The sequence below is a fragment of the Microcaecilia unicolor genome, chromosome 11 (assembly GCF_901765095.1).
Source record: "Microcaecilia unicolor chromosome 11, aMicUni1.1, whole genome shotgun sequence".
Classification (NCBI taxonomy): domain Eukaryota; kingdom Metazoa; phylum Chordata; class Amphibia; order Gymnophiona; family Siphonopidae; genus Microcaecilia; species Microcaecilia unicolor.
The window spans coordinates 156,624,171-156,643,929 of NC_044041.1; the positions used below are offsets into that span (position 1 = coordinate 156,624,171).

At 48.5% G+C, this 19,759-nt stretch overlaps 1 protein-coding gene across 1 annotated transcript in view; it reads left to right on the top strand.

Annotated features, from left to right (window-relative positions):
* LOC115480163 (cytochrome P450 2G1-like) overlaps window positions 1-19,759 on the top strand; it is a 181,584-nt gene that overhangs the window by 3,686 nt on the left and 158,139 nt on the right. Inside the window, exon 2 of the mRNA XM_030218648.1 lies at window positions 11,063-11,225. Coding sequence (XP_030074508.1) covers window positions 11,063-11,225 — 163 coding nt within the window. The remainder of the gene's footprint in view (window positions 1-11,062; window positions 11,226-19,759) is intronic.

The window sequence follows — 19,759 nt, forward strand, 5'->3', positions numbered from 1 at the left end:
CTTCTGGTAAGCGTAGGTACAATCCTCCTTCTCGACAGCCTGCGGCCCAGGCTAAGCCCCAGCGCGCTCGCTCTCGTCAGCAGCGTGCGCCTCAGCAAGGCCCCGCGGCTCCCCAGCAAAAGCAGGGGGTGAGCTTTTGACTGGCTCCAGCAGAGCATAGCCGACATCAATGTATCAGTGCCAGGCCATCTGCCGGTCGGGGGGAGGTTGAAAGTTTTTCACCAAAGGTGGCCTCTCATAACCTCCGACCGTTGGGTTCTTCAAATAGTCCGGCAAGGATACACCCTCAATTTGGCCTCGAAACCTCCAAATTGCCCACCAGGAGCTCAATCCTACAGCTTCCAGCACAAGCAGGTACTTGCAGAGGAACTCTCCGCCCTTCTCAGCGCCAATGCGGTCGAGCCCGTGCCATCCGGGCAAGAAGGGCTGGGATTCTTTTCCAGGTACTTCCTTGTGGAAAAGAAAACAGGGGGGATGCGTCCCATCCTAGACCTAAGGGCCCTGAACAAATATCTGGTCAAGGAAAAGTTCAGGATGCTTTCCCTGGGCACCCTTCTTCCCATGATTCAGGAAAACGACTGGCTATGCTCTCTGGACTTGAAGGACGCCTACATGCACATCCCGATACTGCCAGCTCACAGGCAGTATCTGCGATTTCAGCTGGGCACACGTCACTTCCAGTACTGTGTGCTACCCTTTGGGCTCGCCTCTGCGCCCAGAGTGTTCACGAAGTGCCTGGCTGTAGTAGCAGTGGCGCTTCGTAGGCTGGGAGTACACGTGTTCCCCTATCTCGACGATTGGCTGGTGAAGAACACATCCGAGGCAGGAGCTCTACAGTCCATGCAGATGACTATTTGCCTCCTGGAGCTACTGGGGTTTGTGATAAATTATCCAAAGTCCCATCTTCCATATCATCATGCTGATCAATCCATAGACTGGTGGGTTGTGTCCATCTACCAGCAGGTGGAGATAGAGAGCAAACTTTTGCCTCCCTATATGTGGTCATGTGCTGCCGGAAACTCCCCAGTATGTTCTCTATCTCAGCAGGTGGTGGTCACACACAGCAGCAGCTCTGGCTAGGCCTCCAAGCCTAATTTTTAGGTTTTGTTGAGTGCCTGGGGTTGAGGGCTCTTCTTGAGCAAGTGCAAACCTGGTGGCGCCAGGTCCCTCCTTTTCTCCCCCCTCCTGCTGGCTCCGTTAAAAAAAAAAAAAAAAAATTTTGGACGTCCTTAAAGGCGTTTATTTCGACGTTTATTTAAACGTTTATTGCAGCTACTCACTGGGACACCAGGTCGTTACAGCTCGGAGCGTGAAGCAGGTAATTTTTACCTTTTTTATAGCGGGCAGGGGGTTCCCCGATTGATCTCCACGTGGCCTATGGCGTCGGAGGGCGAGGGCGCGAGGAATCGCTTCCCGGACCGCGTGTGCGTTACTAGCGGGGATGCGGGGGTATTAAAGTCTGATTCGCCCTTGTTGGGTGTCAGTTCGGAGGCCGGTCAGTGTCCCGGGTCTTCCTCCGGTGCGGCGGTTTTTCCCGCCATAAACGCCCATCCCCCGCTCCTCGCCTCCGCCATCTTGGCCGGCCACTCTGCTCGGACGGCTTCTTCTTGGGCCGCCCTTGAGCTGGGAGACGTTCATGCCATGGACGCCCTTGATTTGGGCGACGGCAAAAAAGCGGATAAAGTTAAGCGCCGTTCTTCCCGCGCGGCTCCTTCGCGGAGTGTCGCGCCGGACGCCATCTTGGATGCGCAGCATGTTTCTCCCCCGCTCTTGCGAGCGCCGGTTGAGGGTGCGTCTGAGGCTGTGGCCCAGACTGCTGAAGTGCACAGTCTGGGGGGTTTCTCCCCCGAGTTTATTTTGCTGCTGCATCAGGCCTTCCTTATGCAGAACGCTGCCCCTTCTCCTTTATCCGATAAAGGGGTCGGGCCCCCGGAAGTAAACGCCCTCGGGTGGATTCCCAGGCCTTAGAGGACGCTGTTTCCTCTGATGTAGATGAGGGCAGCGTATCTGAGTTCTCCCAACGGTCCTTTGGGGATTCCTTGGAGGAGACGGATTCCTGCTCAGATGACCCCTCTGCAGCACGGATCTTTCGCTCAGAGGATTTGCCCAACCTGTTAATGCAGGCCATGAGCATTTTAAAGATTTCCTCTCCGGAGGACGTCTCTCCCTCAGCCCCTGTTGGCTCCGCCATTATGCTGGGGACGAAGCGCCCGCCTAGAACCTTCCACGTGCATGATGCCATGCACACCTTAATTTTAGCTCAATGGGATGTCCCGGAAGCGAGCCTCAAAGTGGCTAGGGCTATGTCCCGCCTCTATCCTTTGCCTGAAGGTGAACGTGAGGCCTTTCTTTGGCCTACCGTGGATTCTTTAATCACTGCGGTGACTAAGAAAACGGCGTTGCCGGTGGAAGGTGGCACGGCCCTAAAGGACGCCCAAGACAGAAGATTGGAGGCGGCCTTAAGGTCGTCCTTCGAGGCGGCTGCCTTAAGTTTGCAGGCCTCAGTTTGTGGCTCCTACGTGGCCAGGGCGTGCCTGACGATTGTGCAGCGGGCTTCCCCCTTGGATCCTTCCTTGAGGGCTGACTGGCCGGCCCTGGAATCGGGCTTGGCTTATTTGGCAGACTTACTGTATGATGTCTTGAGAGCCTCGGCTAAAGGCATGGCTCAGACAGTCTCTGCGCGGCGCTGGCTTTGGTGAAACATTGGTCTGCGGACCACGCCTCTAAGTCCCGCCTGGCTAAGTTGCCTTTTAAAGGCAAGCTGCTCTTTGGGGTCGAGCTGGACAAAATCGTGATCGATCTCGGCACGTCTAAGGGCAAGAGGTTACCAGAGGTCAGGGCTCGGGCCAGTGCTCGCCCAGGTATCTCCAGAGGACGGTTTCAGGAAGCCTGTCGGTACCGCCTGGGCAAGTCGGGCTCCTCTGCCCCCTCTTCCTTCAAAAGGAACTTCTCCCCCAAGCAGCATTCCTTTCGCAGAGACCGCCGTCCCGGAGGTACGCCCTCCGGTCCTCCCCCAGGGTCTCGTACCCAATGACGGGGTCTTGGTCCATGGCCCAGTGCAGATTGGAGGACACCTGTCCTCGTTTCTGGGCGAGTGGACCAGAGTAACTTCAGACGCTTGGGTGCTAGAAGTCATCAGAGACGGCTACAAGCTAGAGTTCTGCCGACCCTTAAAAGACGGGTTTGTACTCTCTCCCTGCAAGTCTCCGGTCAAAGCTGTGGCAGTGCAGCAGACCTTGGACAATCTGATCCGCCTGGGTGCGGTTGTTCCGGTGCCAGAAAATCAGCTTGGCAAGGGACGTTACTCCATTTACTTTGTGGTACCAAAGAAAAGAGGTGCGGTACGGCCTATCCTCGACCTCAAAGGGGTCAATCGGGCCTTGAAGGTTCGGCACTTTCGCATGGAGACCCTCCGCTCTGTTATAGCGGCAGTGAAGGCAGGAGAGTTCCTGGCATCCTTGGACATCAAGGAAGCGTACTTGCATATTCCCATCTGGCCTCCTCATCAACGCTTTCTGCGTTTTGCAGTACTGGGCCGACACTTCCAGTTCAGAGCCCTCCCGTTCGGGTTGGCTACTGCTCCGCAGACCTTCTCCAAAGTAATGGTGGTCATCGCGGCCTTCCTGAGGAAGGAAGGAGTGCAAGTCCATCCTTATCTGGACGACTGGTTGATCCGAGCCCCCTCTTATGCAGAGTGCGGCAAAGCTGTGAACCGGGTGGTTGCTCTTTTGAGCTCCCTGGGGTGGATCATCAACTGGGAGAAAAGCCAGCTGCGCCCAACTCAGTCCCTGGAGTATCTGGGAGTTCGATTCGACACCCAAGTAGGCAGAGTGTTCCTGCCGGACAATCGGATTGTCAAACTTCAGGCTCAGGTGGACCAGTTCCTAGTAGCCTCTCCCCTTCGGGCTTGGGACTATGTGCAGCTGTTGGGCTCTATGACGGTCACGATGGATGTAGTGCCCTGGTCCAGGGCTCATATGAGACCACTTCAACAATCTCTGCTGCAGCGCTGGACTCCGGTGTCGGAGGATTATGCTGTGCTCCTTCCCTTGGATCCAGCAGTGCGCAAGGCGCTGAGCTGGTGGCTGAAGACAGACAAGTTGTCTGCAGGGATGCCTCTTGTAGCCCCGGAGTGGATTGTCGTCACGACGGACGCCTCTTTGACGGGCTGGGGAGCCCACTGTTTGGGAAGGACAGCGCAGGGGCTCTGGTCTCCTGCAGAGGCAAAGTGGTCTATCAACCTCCTGGAACTCAGAGCCATTCGGTTGGCGCTATTGCAGTTCCTCGCGATTCTGGCGTTGAAGCCAGTAAGGGTCCTGTCGGACAATGCCACGGCTGTGGCCTATGTCAACCGCCAAGGAGGTACCAAGAGCGCCCGTCTAGCCAAGGAGGCCATGAATTTATGCCAGTGGGCGGAAGCGAGCCTGGAGCAGCTGTCAGCGGCCCACATTGCCGGAGTCATGAATGTCAAGGCGGACTTTCTCAGTCGCCATACCTTGGACCCCAGAGAGTGCCAGTTATCGGCTCAGGCGTTCTTGGACATCACGAAGCGCTGGGGCCAGCCGAGCCTAGACCTGATGGCGTCATCGGCCAATTGCCAAGTGCCGTGCTTTTTCAGCAGAGGACGGGACCCTCGATCCCTGGGAGTAGATGCTCTTCTCCAACAGTGGCCGGCACAGGAGCTTCTCTATGTGTTCCCGCCCTGGCCCATGTTGGGCAGGGTGCTAGACCGGGTGGCAAAGCATCCGGGCCGGATAATCCTGGTGGGTCCAGACTGGCCCAGACGTCCCTGGTATGCGGACTTGATCAGGCTCTCAGTGGACCACCCTCTGCGGCTGCCAGTGGAGCAGGGCCTGTTGCATCAGGGTCCCGTGGTGATGGAGGATCCTTCCCCCTTTGGTCTTACGGCCTGGCTATTGAGCGGCAGCGTCTGAGGAAGAAGGGCTTCTCAGACAAGGTCATCGCCACTATGCTGAGAGCGAGGAAGCGCTCTACTTCTACTGCTTACGCCAGGGTTTGGCGTACCTTTGCAGCGTGGTGTGAAGCAGGCTCATTTTCTCCATTCACTGCTCCAATTTCTTCAGTGTTGGCATTCCTGCAAGAAGGTCTGGAGAAAGGCCTGTCGCTCAGTTCCCTTAAAGTTCAGGTAGCGGCCCTGGCTTGCTTCAGGGGCCGCCTGAAGGGTGCTTCCCTGGCTTCGCAGCCAGATGTGGTGCGTTTTCTCAAGGGAGTTAATCACCTGCGCCCTCCTCTGCACTCAGTGGTGCCTGCGTGGAATCTCAACCTGGTGCTAAAAGCATTACAGAAGCCGCCTTTTGAACCCTTGTCGAGGGCATCTCTGAAAGACCTGACGTTGAAAGCAGTCTTTTTGGTGGCTATCACTTCAGCCAGAAGAGTTTCCGAGCTCCAGGCGCTCTCATGTCGAGAGCGTTTTCTGCAGTTCACTGAGGCAGGAGTGACTATTCGCACAGTGCCTTCCTTCCTACCCAAGATTGTTTCTCGCTTCCATGTGAATCAGCAGCTCTGTCTCCCTTCCTTTCGTAGGGAGGACTACCCAGAGGAATACTCTGCTCTTAAATATCTGGATGTGAGACGAGTCATCATCAAATACTTGGAAGTGACCAATGATTTCCGGAAATCGGATCATCTGTTAGTCCTGTTTGCAGGTCCTCGTAAGGGTCTGCAGGCTGCTAAGCCTACAGTGGCAAGATGGGTCAAGGAAGCCATTGCAGCGGCTTATGTGGCCGTGGGGAAGGTGCCGCCTATCCAGCTGAAGGCTCACTCCACTAGAGCTCAGGCGGCCTCGATGGCAGAGGCCGGGTCCGTCTCCTTGGAAGAGATATGCAAGGCGGCAACTTGGGCATCGGCCCATACATTCTCCAAGCATTACCGCTTGACGGTGGCTGCACGGGCGGAGGCCCGGTTTGGAGCTTCAGTGTTGAGTTCAGGGATTTCAATGTCCCGCCCTGGGTGAGTACTGCTTCGGTACATCCCACCAGTCTATGGATTGATCAGCATGATGATATGGAAGGTAAAATTATGTATCATACCTGATAATTTTCTTTCCATTAATCATAGCTGATCAATCCATAGCCCCTCCCAGATATCTGTGCTGTTTATATTCTGGTTGCATTTCAGGTTCAAGTTTAGTCTTCAGTTACTTCAGGAGGACTTCGTGTTCAAGTTTTTTCAATTGGATTCTTCAAGAGTTGAGACGAGTTTGTGTTACAGTGAGCTGCTGCATTCCTCTCCCCTCCGTTTTACGGGGCTGGATTGAGACATAAATTCTGCCGGCGCTCCCTCCCGCTTCGTGCGGCTGTAGGGCAGCTTTGTACCCCTCCCGCTTCGGCGGTGTTAGGGTCAGTCAGCTCCTCCCGCGGTTGCGGTTGCAGGATAAGCCAGATCCCCCCGCATCGGCGGGGTGGTGTCCCTCCCCCGCTCCGCGGGGATGAGCTGGACGGATTCCCCTCCCCCACTTGTGTGGGGATGAGCTGGGTTAATTCCCCTCCCCCGTTTCGGCGGTGGTGAGCTGGGCAGAGTGTCCCTTTGTGGGTGTAATTCTCTAAGTGCTGAGTCCTGCGGATGGAGCTTTGATATCGACATACTGAGGAGTTTCCGGCAGCACATGACCACATATAGGGAGGCAAAAGTTTGCTCTCTATCTCCACCTGCTGGTAGATGGACACAACCCACCAGTCTATGGATTGATCAGCTATGATTAATGGAAAGAAAATTATCAGGTATGATACATAATTTTACCTTCTCCCAGTACAGAGACTCGAATTCATAGGAGCTCTGCTGGATTCTCGGACGGCTCGTGCCTATCTCCCAGAGACGAGAGCCAACAACTTGTTGTCCCTCGTCTCTCGGGTGCGAGCGTCCCAGCAGATCACAGCTCGGCAGATGTTGAGATTGTTGGGCCACATGGCCTCCACAGTTCATGTGACTCCCATGGCCCGCCTTCACATGCGATCTGCTCAATGGACCCTAGCTTCCCAGTGGTTTCAGGCTGCTGGGGATCTAGAAGACGTGATCCACCTGTCCACGAGTTTTCTCAAATCCCTGTATTGGTGGACGATTTGGTCCAATTTGACTCTGGGACGTCCTTTCCAAATTCTTCAGCCACAAAAAGTGCTGACTACGGATGCGTCTCTCCTGGGGTGGGGAGCTCATGTCGATGGGCTTCACACCCAGGGAAGCTGGTCCCTCCAGGAATGCGATCTGCAGATCAATCTCCTGGAGTTATGAGCGGTCTGGAACGCTCTGAAGGCTTTCAGAGATCGGCTGTCCCACCAAATTATCCAAATTCAGACAGACAACCAGGTTGCCATGTATTACATCAACAAGCAGGGGGGCACCGGATTTCGCCCCCTGTGCTCCAAGCCACATATCTGGCAGGAGTAAACAACAGTCTGGCCGACAGGTTGAGCAGGATCATGCAACCTCACGAGTGGTCGCTCAACTCCAGAGTAGTGCGCCAGATCTTCCAGGTGTGGGGCACCCCCTTGGTAGATCTCTTTGCATCTCGAGCCAACCACAAAGTCCCTCAGTTCTGTTCCAGACTTCAGGCCCACGGCAGACTGGCATCGGATGCCTTCCTCCTGGACTGGGGGGAAGGTCTGCTGTATGCTTATCCTCCCATACCTCTGGTGGGGAAGACTTTGTTGAAACTCAAGCAAGACCGGGGTACCATGATTCTGATTGCTCCTTTTTGGCCGCGTCAGATCTGGTTCCCTCTTCTTCTGGAGTTGTCCTCCGAAGAACCGTGGAGATTGGAGTGTTTTCTGACCCTCATCACACAGGACGAGGGGGCGCTTCTGCATCCCAACCTCCGGTCTCTGGCTGTCACGGCCTGGATGTTGAGAGCGTAGACTTTGCCTCTTTGGGTCTGTCAGAGGGTGTCTCCCGTATCTTGCTTGCTTCCAGGAAAGATTCCACTAAGAGGAGTTACTTCTTTTTACGGAGGAGGTTTGCCGTCTGGTGTGACAGCAAGGCCCTAGATCCTCGCTCTTGTCCTACAGAGACTGTGCTTGAATACCTTCTGCACTTATCTGAGTCTGGTCTCAAGACCAACTCTGTAAGGGTTCACCTTAGTGCAATCAGTGCATACCATTACCGTGTGGAAGGTAAGCCGATCTCAGGACAGCCTTTAGTTGTTCACTTCATGAGAGGTTTGCTTTTGTCAAAGCCCCCTGTCAAACCTCCTACAGTGTCATGGGATCTCAATGTCGTTCTCACCCAGCTGATGAAACCTCCTTTTGAGCCACTGAACTCCTGCCATCTGAAGTACTTGACCTGGAAGGTCATTTTCTTGGTGGCAGTTACTTCAGCTCGTAGAGTCAGTGAGCTTCAGGCCCTGGTAGCCCAGGCCCCTTACACCAAATTTCATCATAACAGAGTAGTCCTCCACACTCACCCTAAGTTCTTGCCGAAGGTAGTGTCGGAGTTCCATCTGAACCAGTCAATTGTCTTGCCAACATTCTTTCCCCATCCTCATTTCTGCCCTGCTGAACGTCAGCTGCACACATTGGACTGCAAAAGAGCATTGGCCTTCTATCTGGAGCGGACACAGCCCAACAGACAGTCCGCCCAATTGTTTGTTTCTTTTGATCCCAACAGGAGGGGAGTGGCTGTGGGGAAACGCACCATATCCAATTGGCTAGCAGATTGCATTTCCTTCACTTACGCCCAGGCTGGGCTGGCTCTTGAGGGTCATGTCACGGCTCACAATGTCAGAGCCATGGCTGCGTCAGTGGCCCACTTGAAGTCAGCCACTATTGAAGAGATCTGCAAAGCTGCGACGTGGTCATCTGTCCCCACATTCACATCTCATTACTGCCTGCAGCAGGATACCCGACGCGACAGTCGGTTTGGGCAGTCAGTGCTTCAGAATCTGTTCGGGGTTTAGAATCCAACTCTACCCCCCTAGGCCCATGTTTATTCTGTTCCAGGCTACACTCTCAGTTAGTTGGATAAATTGTTAGGTCTATCTCAGTTATGTCCTCGCCGTTGCGAGGCCCAATTGACCATGTTTGTTGTTTTGAGTGAGCCTGGGGGCTAGGGATACCCCATCAGTGAGAACAAGCAGCCTGCTTGTCCTCGGAGAAAGCGAATGCTACATACCTGTAGAAGGTATTCTCCGAGGACAGCAGGCTGATTGTTCTCACAAACCCGCCCGCCTCCCCTTTGGAGTTGTGTCTTCCCTTGTCTTTGTCTTGCTACATATGAGACTGACGAACACGAGCCAGTTTGGGCGGGAAGACGGCCGCGCATGCGCGGTACGCATGGGCGCGCGAGGACTAGCAAAGGCCTTTGCTAGTGAAGTTTCCGATTGGAGGGGCTGCCGTGGACGTCACCCATCAGTGAGAACAAGCAGCATGCTGTCCTCGGAGAATACCTTCTACAGGTATGTAGCATTCGCTTTTTTGTCACTGTCTAATTTTTGAACAGTTGTCTAAGCATATATTATCCTTTTATGAGATTAACACCCTTTATTTAGGGTTGCTACTTATAAACTACATGTAGTACAGATCTGTCAAAATGCTGCAGCTTGGATTTTGTCAAACCAATCTCGATTTGATCATATTACTACTGCTCTTCAAGAATTGCATTGGTTGCCTATTGCTTGAAGGATCAAGGTTTTGACCTTGGTCCATAAAGTTCTGAATGACAATGATTCTTTAATTATGGCCAGCTCCCTGAAAATCCACATGTCAACTAGACCTTTTGAGATCTGGTGGTAAATTATTTTTAGAAGTTCCTTCTTTAAGAAAGGTCAGATTAGATGTGTATCATTCTTCTATTTTCTGTATTGCCTTACCTGAAAATCTGTGCAAAACTTTCTCTGTTGTTCAATTTAGAAAGTGCTTAAAGGCTCAGATGTTTACACAAGCTTTTGCTAACAATTAAGGACTGATTCAAGTTTTGCATTTTATTTATTTTATCTGCTACATTTTATGTTTTGTTTAATGTGATGGACAGGATATTATTTTGTCGGCGGCTTTACTGGCTGACCGGGTATTCATCATAGTTTGTTGCTGCGGGGGGCTCTTCCCCTGACGAAGCCCCAGTGGCGAAACGGGACCATTGGGGAGCCCCTGGTTGGAGCAGCAATAAGCTAAGTAGCTGTGGCGATTGATATCTATGGCATATATTTGTGATATTTAGCACTGAACAGATATTAGATATGCACTAATGAATTTTGAGGGAGGAGGCTGGCAGAGGACCAGTGATTATATGTATGTGACCATATACATCTCCCCCTCTGTCACTTATCCACAATCGATATGGAATACCCGCTGTGTTTTTGTTGTTATGTTGTATAATCCAGCGGAGTGATCCCCATTTGTTTTGTTACTTAAATATTTTATTGTGCATTATTTCGGAAACCGCCTAAAATTGCTAGATAGTGCGCTTTATAAATTTTTTAAATAAATAAAAGCAGGGATAGCATGTACTGCAAGTCTATGAATGCAATGGGAATAAAACCAGGATTGGCTGAGAGCACCACTACTATATCAGAACAAAGATTATTATGCACATTACAAACTGCCTTTTCCCTTAGCAGTTTGAACACATTAATAATCTACAAAAGAGGCTTTAAGGATAGGGGAATTTAATTTACATTGTGACTGTTCTATAAAAGAGGCCTCTAGCTTTCCTCCTGCTCATGTCAGTTTATAGCTGTCAGAAGTGGGGATGGTTCAATTTCAACTATGTGGGGAATTTTTGCCCTATTGTATATCCCTTTGCAACTCATTTAGTCCAGTCATTACAGTGACATCTCTTGGCTGTGTGTCATGCTCTAGGGCTCCTGAAATTCCACAATTATGGATTCTAAATCTATGTACTAGGTGATGCCATTGTACTATGACAGTGACTCTCTCCCACCAGGGGTTATGTATTCACAGCATTCCTAACCCTGGCCAGCTTAGGGAATGGAAGACCTGAGAAAGCTGTAGAGGCAGGACCTGGATCAAAAATTAGTCCTGGATCAAAAATTAGGCTGTGCACTGTCAGCCTCCAGGATGGTACTTTTTAATGTCGTTTGTGTATTTTACAGTTGAACAAGAAATATGGGTCGGTTTACATGGTGTATTTTGGAACTCGACCAGTTTTGATACTAAATGGTTATGATGCTGTGAAGGAGGCACTCGTCAATAATGCAGATATGTTTGGTGAAAGAGGGAGAACTCCAGGACTTCTGATGTTATTTAGTGAATATGGTGAGAAAATATTGAAATTTCTTTTTGTATGAATGTTAAAACTACCCCATGCACTTCTGCACCAGCACAAGTACAATTTGGGGACAGCCTGTACTAAAAGGAAAAAAGAGAAGCCAGAGATGGTATTGCATATAGGAACTGGCCATGAGGTCACATCATTATTCCAGACAAGAATAGAAGAGCTAAGGAAGCCATCTTGCCCTTCACTCTTTTCCTCTCAGTTCTACATTTATATCCTCATTACATTCAGTTGTGGTATTTCTAAGTTGAGTCACTGGTCCTCTCTCATGTTTTCTCTGTTTGCCTGGTCATTTATTTTATCTGTAGCCTTACTGTAAAGATCCCAGATCTATACTTAAAAGGGAGATTACAAGTTAGAGAATGACATGTCCCTGTCCCCATGTTATTCTCTAACCGCAGGGACGAGGACAGAGCCCATAGGGGTAGGGACAGAGCCCATGTGGATGGAGATTAACTTTGTCCTCGTATCACTGAAGACTGTTAATGAATCGGACTGTTATTTATGTTTGAGTGATGCAGACAATGATATTTTGATTTTTTGGAAAAACAAGCAAACATGCTGGCCACAAATGGCAAAATTTGAATGGAGATCCTGTACATTCCTGCTAGCTGCACATCGTCTGAGAAGACATCTTCTATTGTAGAAAGGACTGTGTAAGACAGGAGAGCTAGACTGAATCCTGAGATTGTTGATGACTTATTCATCCACAGATTAAAAAATAATAACAGTGCTTTATAGGGCATATTTCTCCCCTGCTCGGGCATACAGAACAGATTGTATTTTGTACCCCTGGGCATTTTAACAGGGTGGATTAGGATTCCTTGGGGTAGTAGTAATCAGCTATTGTTGGGGTGGGAAGGGTAGAGGGTGGTGGTGGAGGGGTTATTATAGTTGCTCGTTGTTATTATTATTTTCTATTTGTGATTTATAAACAACAGTTGCATAGCATATTGTTCCTTTTTATAGTTTAATAAAAAGATTTAAATATAAAATCATAAGTGTTCGAGGTTTCTGCAGATGAGGACAAAGCCCGCAGGGATGGAGTGGGGACTGGGACAGAACCTGCGGGGATGGGGCAGGGACAGAGACAGAACACATGGTGATGGGGCGGGGACAGGGACAAACTTTGTTCCCATGTCATTCTCTAATACAAGTGAAGGTCCTTTTTCAAGCAGGGAGAAGATGCACCTTTAGGCCCTCTGATAAATCACTTTCTACCTTCTGAGCCATGCTAAGTCTGATGCATTGTATATGAGCCTCTCCTGTCACATGTTTAGACCTTGGAACCCCACCAGCTGGAGATGTGTCTCCAGGAGCTACTGCCTAGATGAGAAGAGTTAGGACAGCTGTTGTAGTTGGTGATTTGATTATTAGGCATGTAGATAGCTAGGTGTCTGGTGGATGTGAGGATCTCCTGGTCACTTGCCTACCTGGTGCGAAGGTGGCGGACCTCATGTATCACCTAGATAGGATTTTCGTGCTGGGGAGGAGCCGGCTGTCTTGGTACATGTGGGTACCAGTGACATAGGAAAATATGGGAGAGAGGTTCTGGAAGCCAAATTTAGGCTTTTAAGTAGAAAGCTCAAATCCAGAACCTCTAGGGTAGCATTTTCTGAAGCGCTACCTGCACATGCGCAGGGACCAAGAGACAGTCTCAATGCATGGATGAGATGATGGTGCAGGGAGAAGGGGTTTAGATTTTTAGGAACTGGGGAAGGAGAAGCCTATTCTGAAAGTATGGGCTCCACCATAACCAGGGTGGAATCAGGTTGCTGGCATCGGCATTTAAAAAAAAGATAGAGCAGCTTTTAAACTAGAAACTGGGGGAAGGCCGACAGTCGCTCAAGAACGCATGGTTTGGAATAAGGTATTTTTCAAAGATATCACCAAAACAGGGAAGATAGGGTAGCCCGATAGTGAGGTTGCAAAAGAGACGTAGTAGATCAGGTGTCCTTAAATAAAAATAAAAATCTGACAAAAGATTGCAAAATGATACTGTCGAGTACTGAGCATGATGTAAATAGGAACATAGTAACATAGTAGATGACGGCAGAAAAAGACCTGCACGGTCCATCCAGTCTGCCCAACAAGATAAACTCACATGTGCTACTTTTTGTGTATACCTTACCTTGATTTGTACCTGTCCTTTTCAGGACACAGACCGTATAAGTCTGCCCAGCACTATCCCCGCCTCCCAACCACCAGCCCTACCTCCCACCACCGGTTCTGGCACAGACCGTATAAGTCTGCCCAGCACTATCTCCGCCTCCAAACCACCAGTCCCGCCTCCCACCACCGGCTCTGGCACAGACCGTATAAGTCTGCCCAGCACCATCTCCGTCTCCCGCCACTGGCTTTGCCACCCAATCTCGTCTAAGCTCTTTAGGATCCATTCCTTCTGAGCAGGATTCCTTTATGTTTATCCCACGCATGTTTGAATTCCATTACCGTTTTCGTTTCCACCACCTCCTGCGGGAGGGCATTCCAAGCATCCACTACTCTCTCCGTGAAAAAATACATAGTTTGAAATGTCTATATGGGAATGCCATAAGCCTAAGAAATAGGAGAGTTAGAATATATTGCACTAAATGAAAAATTAGATATAATATGCATCTCTGAGACCTGGTGGAAGGAGGTTAACAAGTGGGACACTGTCATATCGGGTACAAAATATATCATAGGGTGGATCGAATTGGTGGAGGGGTAGCATTGTATGTTAAGGAGGGCCTTGAATCAAATAGATTGAAAATTCTGCAGGAAACAAAAACACATCTTGGATTTCCTATGGATTAAAATTCCATGTATAAAGGGAAAAAGGATAGTGATAGGAGTGTACTACCATCCGCCTGGCCAGGATGAACAGACAGATGTTGAAATGTTATCGGAAATTAGGAAGGCTAACAAACTGGGCAACACAATAATAATGGGTGATTTCAATTTTCCTGATATTGACTGGGTAAATGTAACATCAGGGCATGCTAGGGAGGTAAAGTTCCTTGATGAAATCAAGGACTGCTTTATGGAGCAGCTGGTACAGGAGCCGACAACAGAAGGAAAAGTTCTAGACCTAGTCCTTAGTGGAGCGCATGATCTGGTGCGGGAGGTTATGGTGATGGGCCTGCTTGATATCAGTGATCATAATATGATCAGATTTGATATTAACTTTGGAGTAAGTAGATACAGGAAATCCAATACGTTGGCGTTTAACTTTCAAAAAGGAGACTATGATAAAATGAGAAGAACAGTGAAAACAAACTTAGAGGAGCAGCTGCAAGGGTCAAAAATTTCCATCAGGCCTGGATGCTAGTCAAAAATACCATCCTGGAAGGCCAGGCCAAATATATTCACTGTAATAAAAAAGGAGGACGGAAGACCAAACAACAGCCGGCATGGCTAAAAAGTGAGGTGAAGGAAGCTATTAGAGCTAAAAGAAAATCTTTCAGAAAATGGAGGAAGGAACCAACTGAAAATAATAAGAAACAGCATAAGGAATGTCAAGTCAAATGCATAGCACTTGACTTGACAAAGAAGGACTTTGATAAAAGGATTGCGCTGGAGGCAAAAACACGTGGAGGAGCATAATCAAACGGGGCGCCCAGGTTTTCCTGAGGGCGTCCTCGCAGGATGCCCCTCTGAAGGGGCGGGGAAACCTGTATTATCAAAACAAGATGGGCGGCCATCTTTTGTTTCGATAATACGGTCAGAGACGCCCAAATCTCAACATTTAGGTTAACCTTAGAGATGGTCGTCCCCGGTTTTCGGCGATAATGGAAACCGAGGATGCCCATCTCAGAAACGACCAAATCCAAGCCATTTGGTCATGGGAGGGAGCCAGCAGTCGTCGTGCACTGGTCCCCCTGACATGCCAGGACACCAACCAGGCACCCTAGGGGGCACTGCAGTGGACTTCAGAAATTGCTCCCAGGTGCATAGCTCCCTTACCTTGGGTGCTGAGCCCCCCCAAAACCCACTCCCCACAACTGTACACCACTACCATAGCCCTAAGGGGTGAAGGGGGGCACCTACATGTGGGTACAGTGGGTTTGTGGTGGGTTTTGAAGGGCTCACATTTACCACCACAAATGTAACAGGTAGGGGGGATGGGCCTGGGTCCGCCTGCCTGAAGTGCACTGCACCCACTAAAACTGCTCCAGGGAACTACATACTGCTGTCAGGGAGCTGGGTATGGCATTTGAGGCTGGCATAGAGGCTGGCAAATAATATTTGTAAAGTGTTTTTTTTTTTTAGGGTGGGAAGGAGTTAGTGACCACTGGAGGAGTAAGAGGAGGTCATCCCTGATTTCCTCCGGTGGTCATCTTGTCAGTTCGGGCACCTTTTTGAGGCTTGGTCACAAAGAATGGACCAAGTAAAGTCAGCCAAGTGCTCGTCAGGGATGCCCTTTTTTCCATTAGCGGCCAAGGACACCCATGTGTTTAGCACACCCCAGTCCCGCCTTTGCTATGCTTCCGACACGCCCCCGGGAACTTTGGTCGTCCCCGCGACGGAAAGCAGTTGAGGGCACCCAAAATTGGCTTTCGATTATGCCGATTTTGGCGACCCTGGGAGAAGGACGCACATCTCCTGATTTGTGTCGAAAGATGGGCGCCCTTCTCTTTCGAAAATGAGCCCAATTGTAAAAATCTTTTTAGGTATATTAACAGCAAAAAGTCAGCAAAAGAATCGCTTGGGCCGCTAGATGACCAAGGGGTAAAAGGGGCAATCAGAGAAGACAAAGCCATAGCAGTGAGATTACATTAATTCTTTGCTTCGGTCTTCACTGAGGAAGATTTGGGAGAGATTCTGGTGCCAGAAATGGTATTCAAAACTGACGAGTTGGAGGACTGAATTAAATCTCTAAAAAATGGGGCAATTTGACAAATTGAAGAGTAGAAAATCTCCTGGTATTCATCCCAGAGTACTGATAGAATTGAAAAATGAACTTGCGGAACTATTGTTAGTAATATGTAGTTTATGTTTAAAATCGAGCATGGTACCGGAAGATTGGAGGGTGGCCAATGTAACGCCGATATTTAAAAAAGGTTCCAGAGGGGATCCGGGAAATTAGAGACTGGTGAGCCTGACGTCGGTGCCAGGCAAAATGGTAGAGACTATTATAAAGAGCAAAATTACAGAGCACATTCAAAAGCATGGATAAATGAGAGAAAGCCAACATGGATTTAGTGAAGGGAAATCTTGCCTCACCACTATTACATTTCTTTGAAGGAGTGAACAAACATGTGGATAGCGGTGAGCCGGTTGATATTGTGTATCTGGAGTTTCAAAAGGCGTTTGACAAAGTACCTTATGAAAGACTCCAGAAGAAATTGGAGAGTCATGGGATAGTAGATAGTGTGCTATTTGGATTAAAATGATAAAGGGGATGGGATGACCTCCCTATGAGGAAAGGCAAAAGCGGCTAGGGCTCTTCAGCTTGGAGAAAAGATGGCCAAGGGGAAATATGATAGAGGTCTATAAAATAATGAGTGGAGTGTAACGGGTAGACGTGAATCATTTGTTTACTCTTTCCAAAAATACTTGGACTAGGGGGCGTGCAATGAAGCTACAAAGTAGTAAATTTAATACGAATCGGAGAAAATGTTTCTTCACTCAGCGTGTAATTAAACTCTGGAATTCATTTGCAGAGAATGTGGTAAAGGCGGTTAGCTTAGTAGGGTTTTAAAATTTTCTGGATGGCTTTCTAAAGGAAAAGTCTATAGACCATTATTAAATGGTAAGCCACATTGAGCCTGCAAATAGATGGGAAAATGTGGGATACATATGTAACAAATAATAAATTGACTTGGGGAAAATCCACTGCTTATTTCTGGGATAAGCAGCATAAAATGTATTGAACATTTTTGGGATCTTGCCAGGTATTTGTGATCTGGTTTGGCCACTGTTGGAAACAGGATGCTGGGCTTGATGGACCTTTGGTCTGTCCCAGTGTGGCAGTACTTATGTAAGTTGAGTACAAAAACACCACCTGGATGAGCAACAGGGGTGACAGTAATCCCCTAGGCCCTGTCAGCCAAAGATCTGAAGAAAGTAGCTGAGGCCAGAACAGAGCACATGGACTGTTTTCTCCCTCTCTCCCTGCATTTTTCTTTAGTCTCTTACATAAGTACATAAGTATTGCCATACTGCGAAAGACCAAAGGTCCATCGAGCCCAGCATCCTGTTTACAACAGTGACCAATCCAAGTCATAAATACCTGGCAAGATCCCCAAAATAGCCTCTTCTTCCCTTGCAATTGATTCCTACCTCCCTTCTCATCTTCCAGCAGGAGTCTGTGCCACTGCTCTGCTTTCTCTCTGTTGTACACTGCAAATTTTGAACATGCTGACAGTGTGCCAGCAGAGATGAGGCAGAGTAGTGGGAAGCAGTGGCACAGGCTCCTCACTGCTCAGGTAACTGAGGGAGTCGGGGGGGGGGGGGGCAGATGCAATAGGAGAGAGGAGAGCAGATGATAGGCAGGGGCAGGTGCAAAAAGGGGACCTGCAAAGGGCAGGTGAGAGAAGGTAAGGGAAGATGCAGGGGGTAGATATGGGGTCAGAGGAGAGGAGGAACAGGGTACAGATGCAGTGGAAGAGAGGGAAGGAGAGAACAAGGGCATATGCAAGGAGACAAGAAGGGGATAGGAAGAAGTGGACAGATGCAGTAGGAATGAAGGAAGAAAAAATGAGGTAGCTGAACTGCTTCAGGGGGAGGGAGGGGAGGCAAAATGTAGAAGTAGCAAGAGAGGGAGAGGCAGAGAGAACATAAGAACACATGAATAACTATACTAGAGAAGACCGATGGTCCATCTAACCTAGTATCATTGATGACAGGGACCATGTTTTGTGAAAGAATAAAGCTCTGATAACCAAATCCCTGTTCCATAACTATATAAGAAAAAATGGAAATGGAGTGAGTGAATTAGAAATAGGGAGGGAGGAGAATTCAGGGAACTCACCCCAACCCTTTTCATTATTAGGCAGGCATTTAACTTAACCTACAAGGATTTGTCAGTGTGTAAAGAGCCTTCTATAGAGAAGTGTTGCTGTATAAAAGGCTATGATTTGAGAACCTTTTATACAGCATTTCAAAGAGATACAGGAAACGCTTGGACACCTAGAAGGCTGCTGGGAAAGATTCCAACTGTATTTGGAGTCAAAGAGAAAAGAAGGTAGTCTCCTATTCTATACAGGCTGCTGCCTTGAAGACATGTTTGACAGGATGAATTTGAACTACAGACCGACTGAAACAGCTTTTTTCAGTTTCGGCCAAAACTGTATCTAACCAGTTCCAGTTGAAACTTATCACCTGGTTTCTGCCAAAGCCAAAACCGAAAACTAAAGTTTGATTGTGTGAATGTGAACCAATGAGACCTACTGGGGATTGTCAGAGCTTGCAGTTGGCAGTCATCTGCTAAGCCCACAGGAGATTATTACCCTCTAGTCCCAGGAACTGCAAGCACAGGCTAACAACTGGGAGAGCAATTTTAACAAGGACTTCTCAACAAGTCTGGCACATTTAGGTTCCCAAGTCAATGCAGATGTAGTTAAATATCTTCTGAGACAGGATCTTTGTGAGAACATGTAAAAATAAAAATCATGATTACCAGCTTTTATGCTTACTTAAACTGTGCACAAGCAACAAGAGAGAGTACATTGAGATGTTTCCTGTATTGTATTTAGTTAATGGATAAACATGATATAGATTCTTACTAAAATAGGGTAAAGGAGTCCAGACACTGGTCTACACTGCAGACATAATACCAGCCTGATGCACAATCCAGAATAAAAAAGTACATTGATGTTACTGAATGCGAGGACTATATGCTCTGAAAAATTAAGAGCAATAAATTTCTCAAATTATTTTCAAATATATAAATTTAATTTCATTGTAATATCATTTCCCTACTAACGCTATAAGCTGACCAGTATATGTGATTGAAAACAATCCCTGCAGGTTCCTTTCTCATAGAATCTAGCTTCTGCATCCCGCAAGTTTCATTGCAGTTAAAATAATGAGTAGAGTAGTATGGGTAGACGTGAGTCACTTGTGTACTCTTTCCAAGGGTGCTGGGACTGGGGAGCGTGCGATGAGGCCACAAAGTGGCAGATTTAAGATGAATCAGAGAAACTATTTCTTCACTCAACGTGTGATTGGAGTTCGTTGCCAGAGAATGTGGTAAGAGCGGTTGGCTTGGCAGGGTTTAAAAAAAGGTTTGGATGGCTTCTTAAAGGAGGAGTCCATGAGCCATTATTAAAATGGACTTGTAGAAAATCCACTGCTTGTTTCTAGGCTAAGCAGCATAAGGTGTGTTGTGCTGTTGGGATCTTGCCAAGTACTTGGATTGGCCACTGTTGGAAACAGGATGCTGGGCTTGATGGACTTTCGGTCTCTCCCAGTATGGCAATACTTATGTACAATGCTGCATCTTCATCATACCCAACAGAGTCTTAAAATTCTTTAGAACTACCCAAATCATATCCAAGCCAGAATATATATAATTTAAAAAACTGAAAGA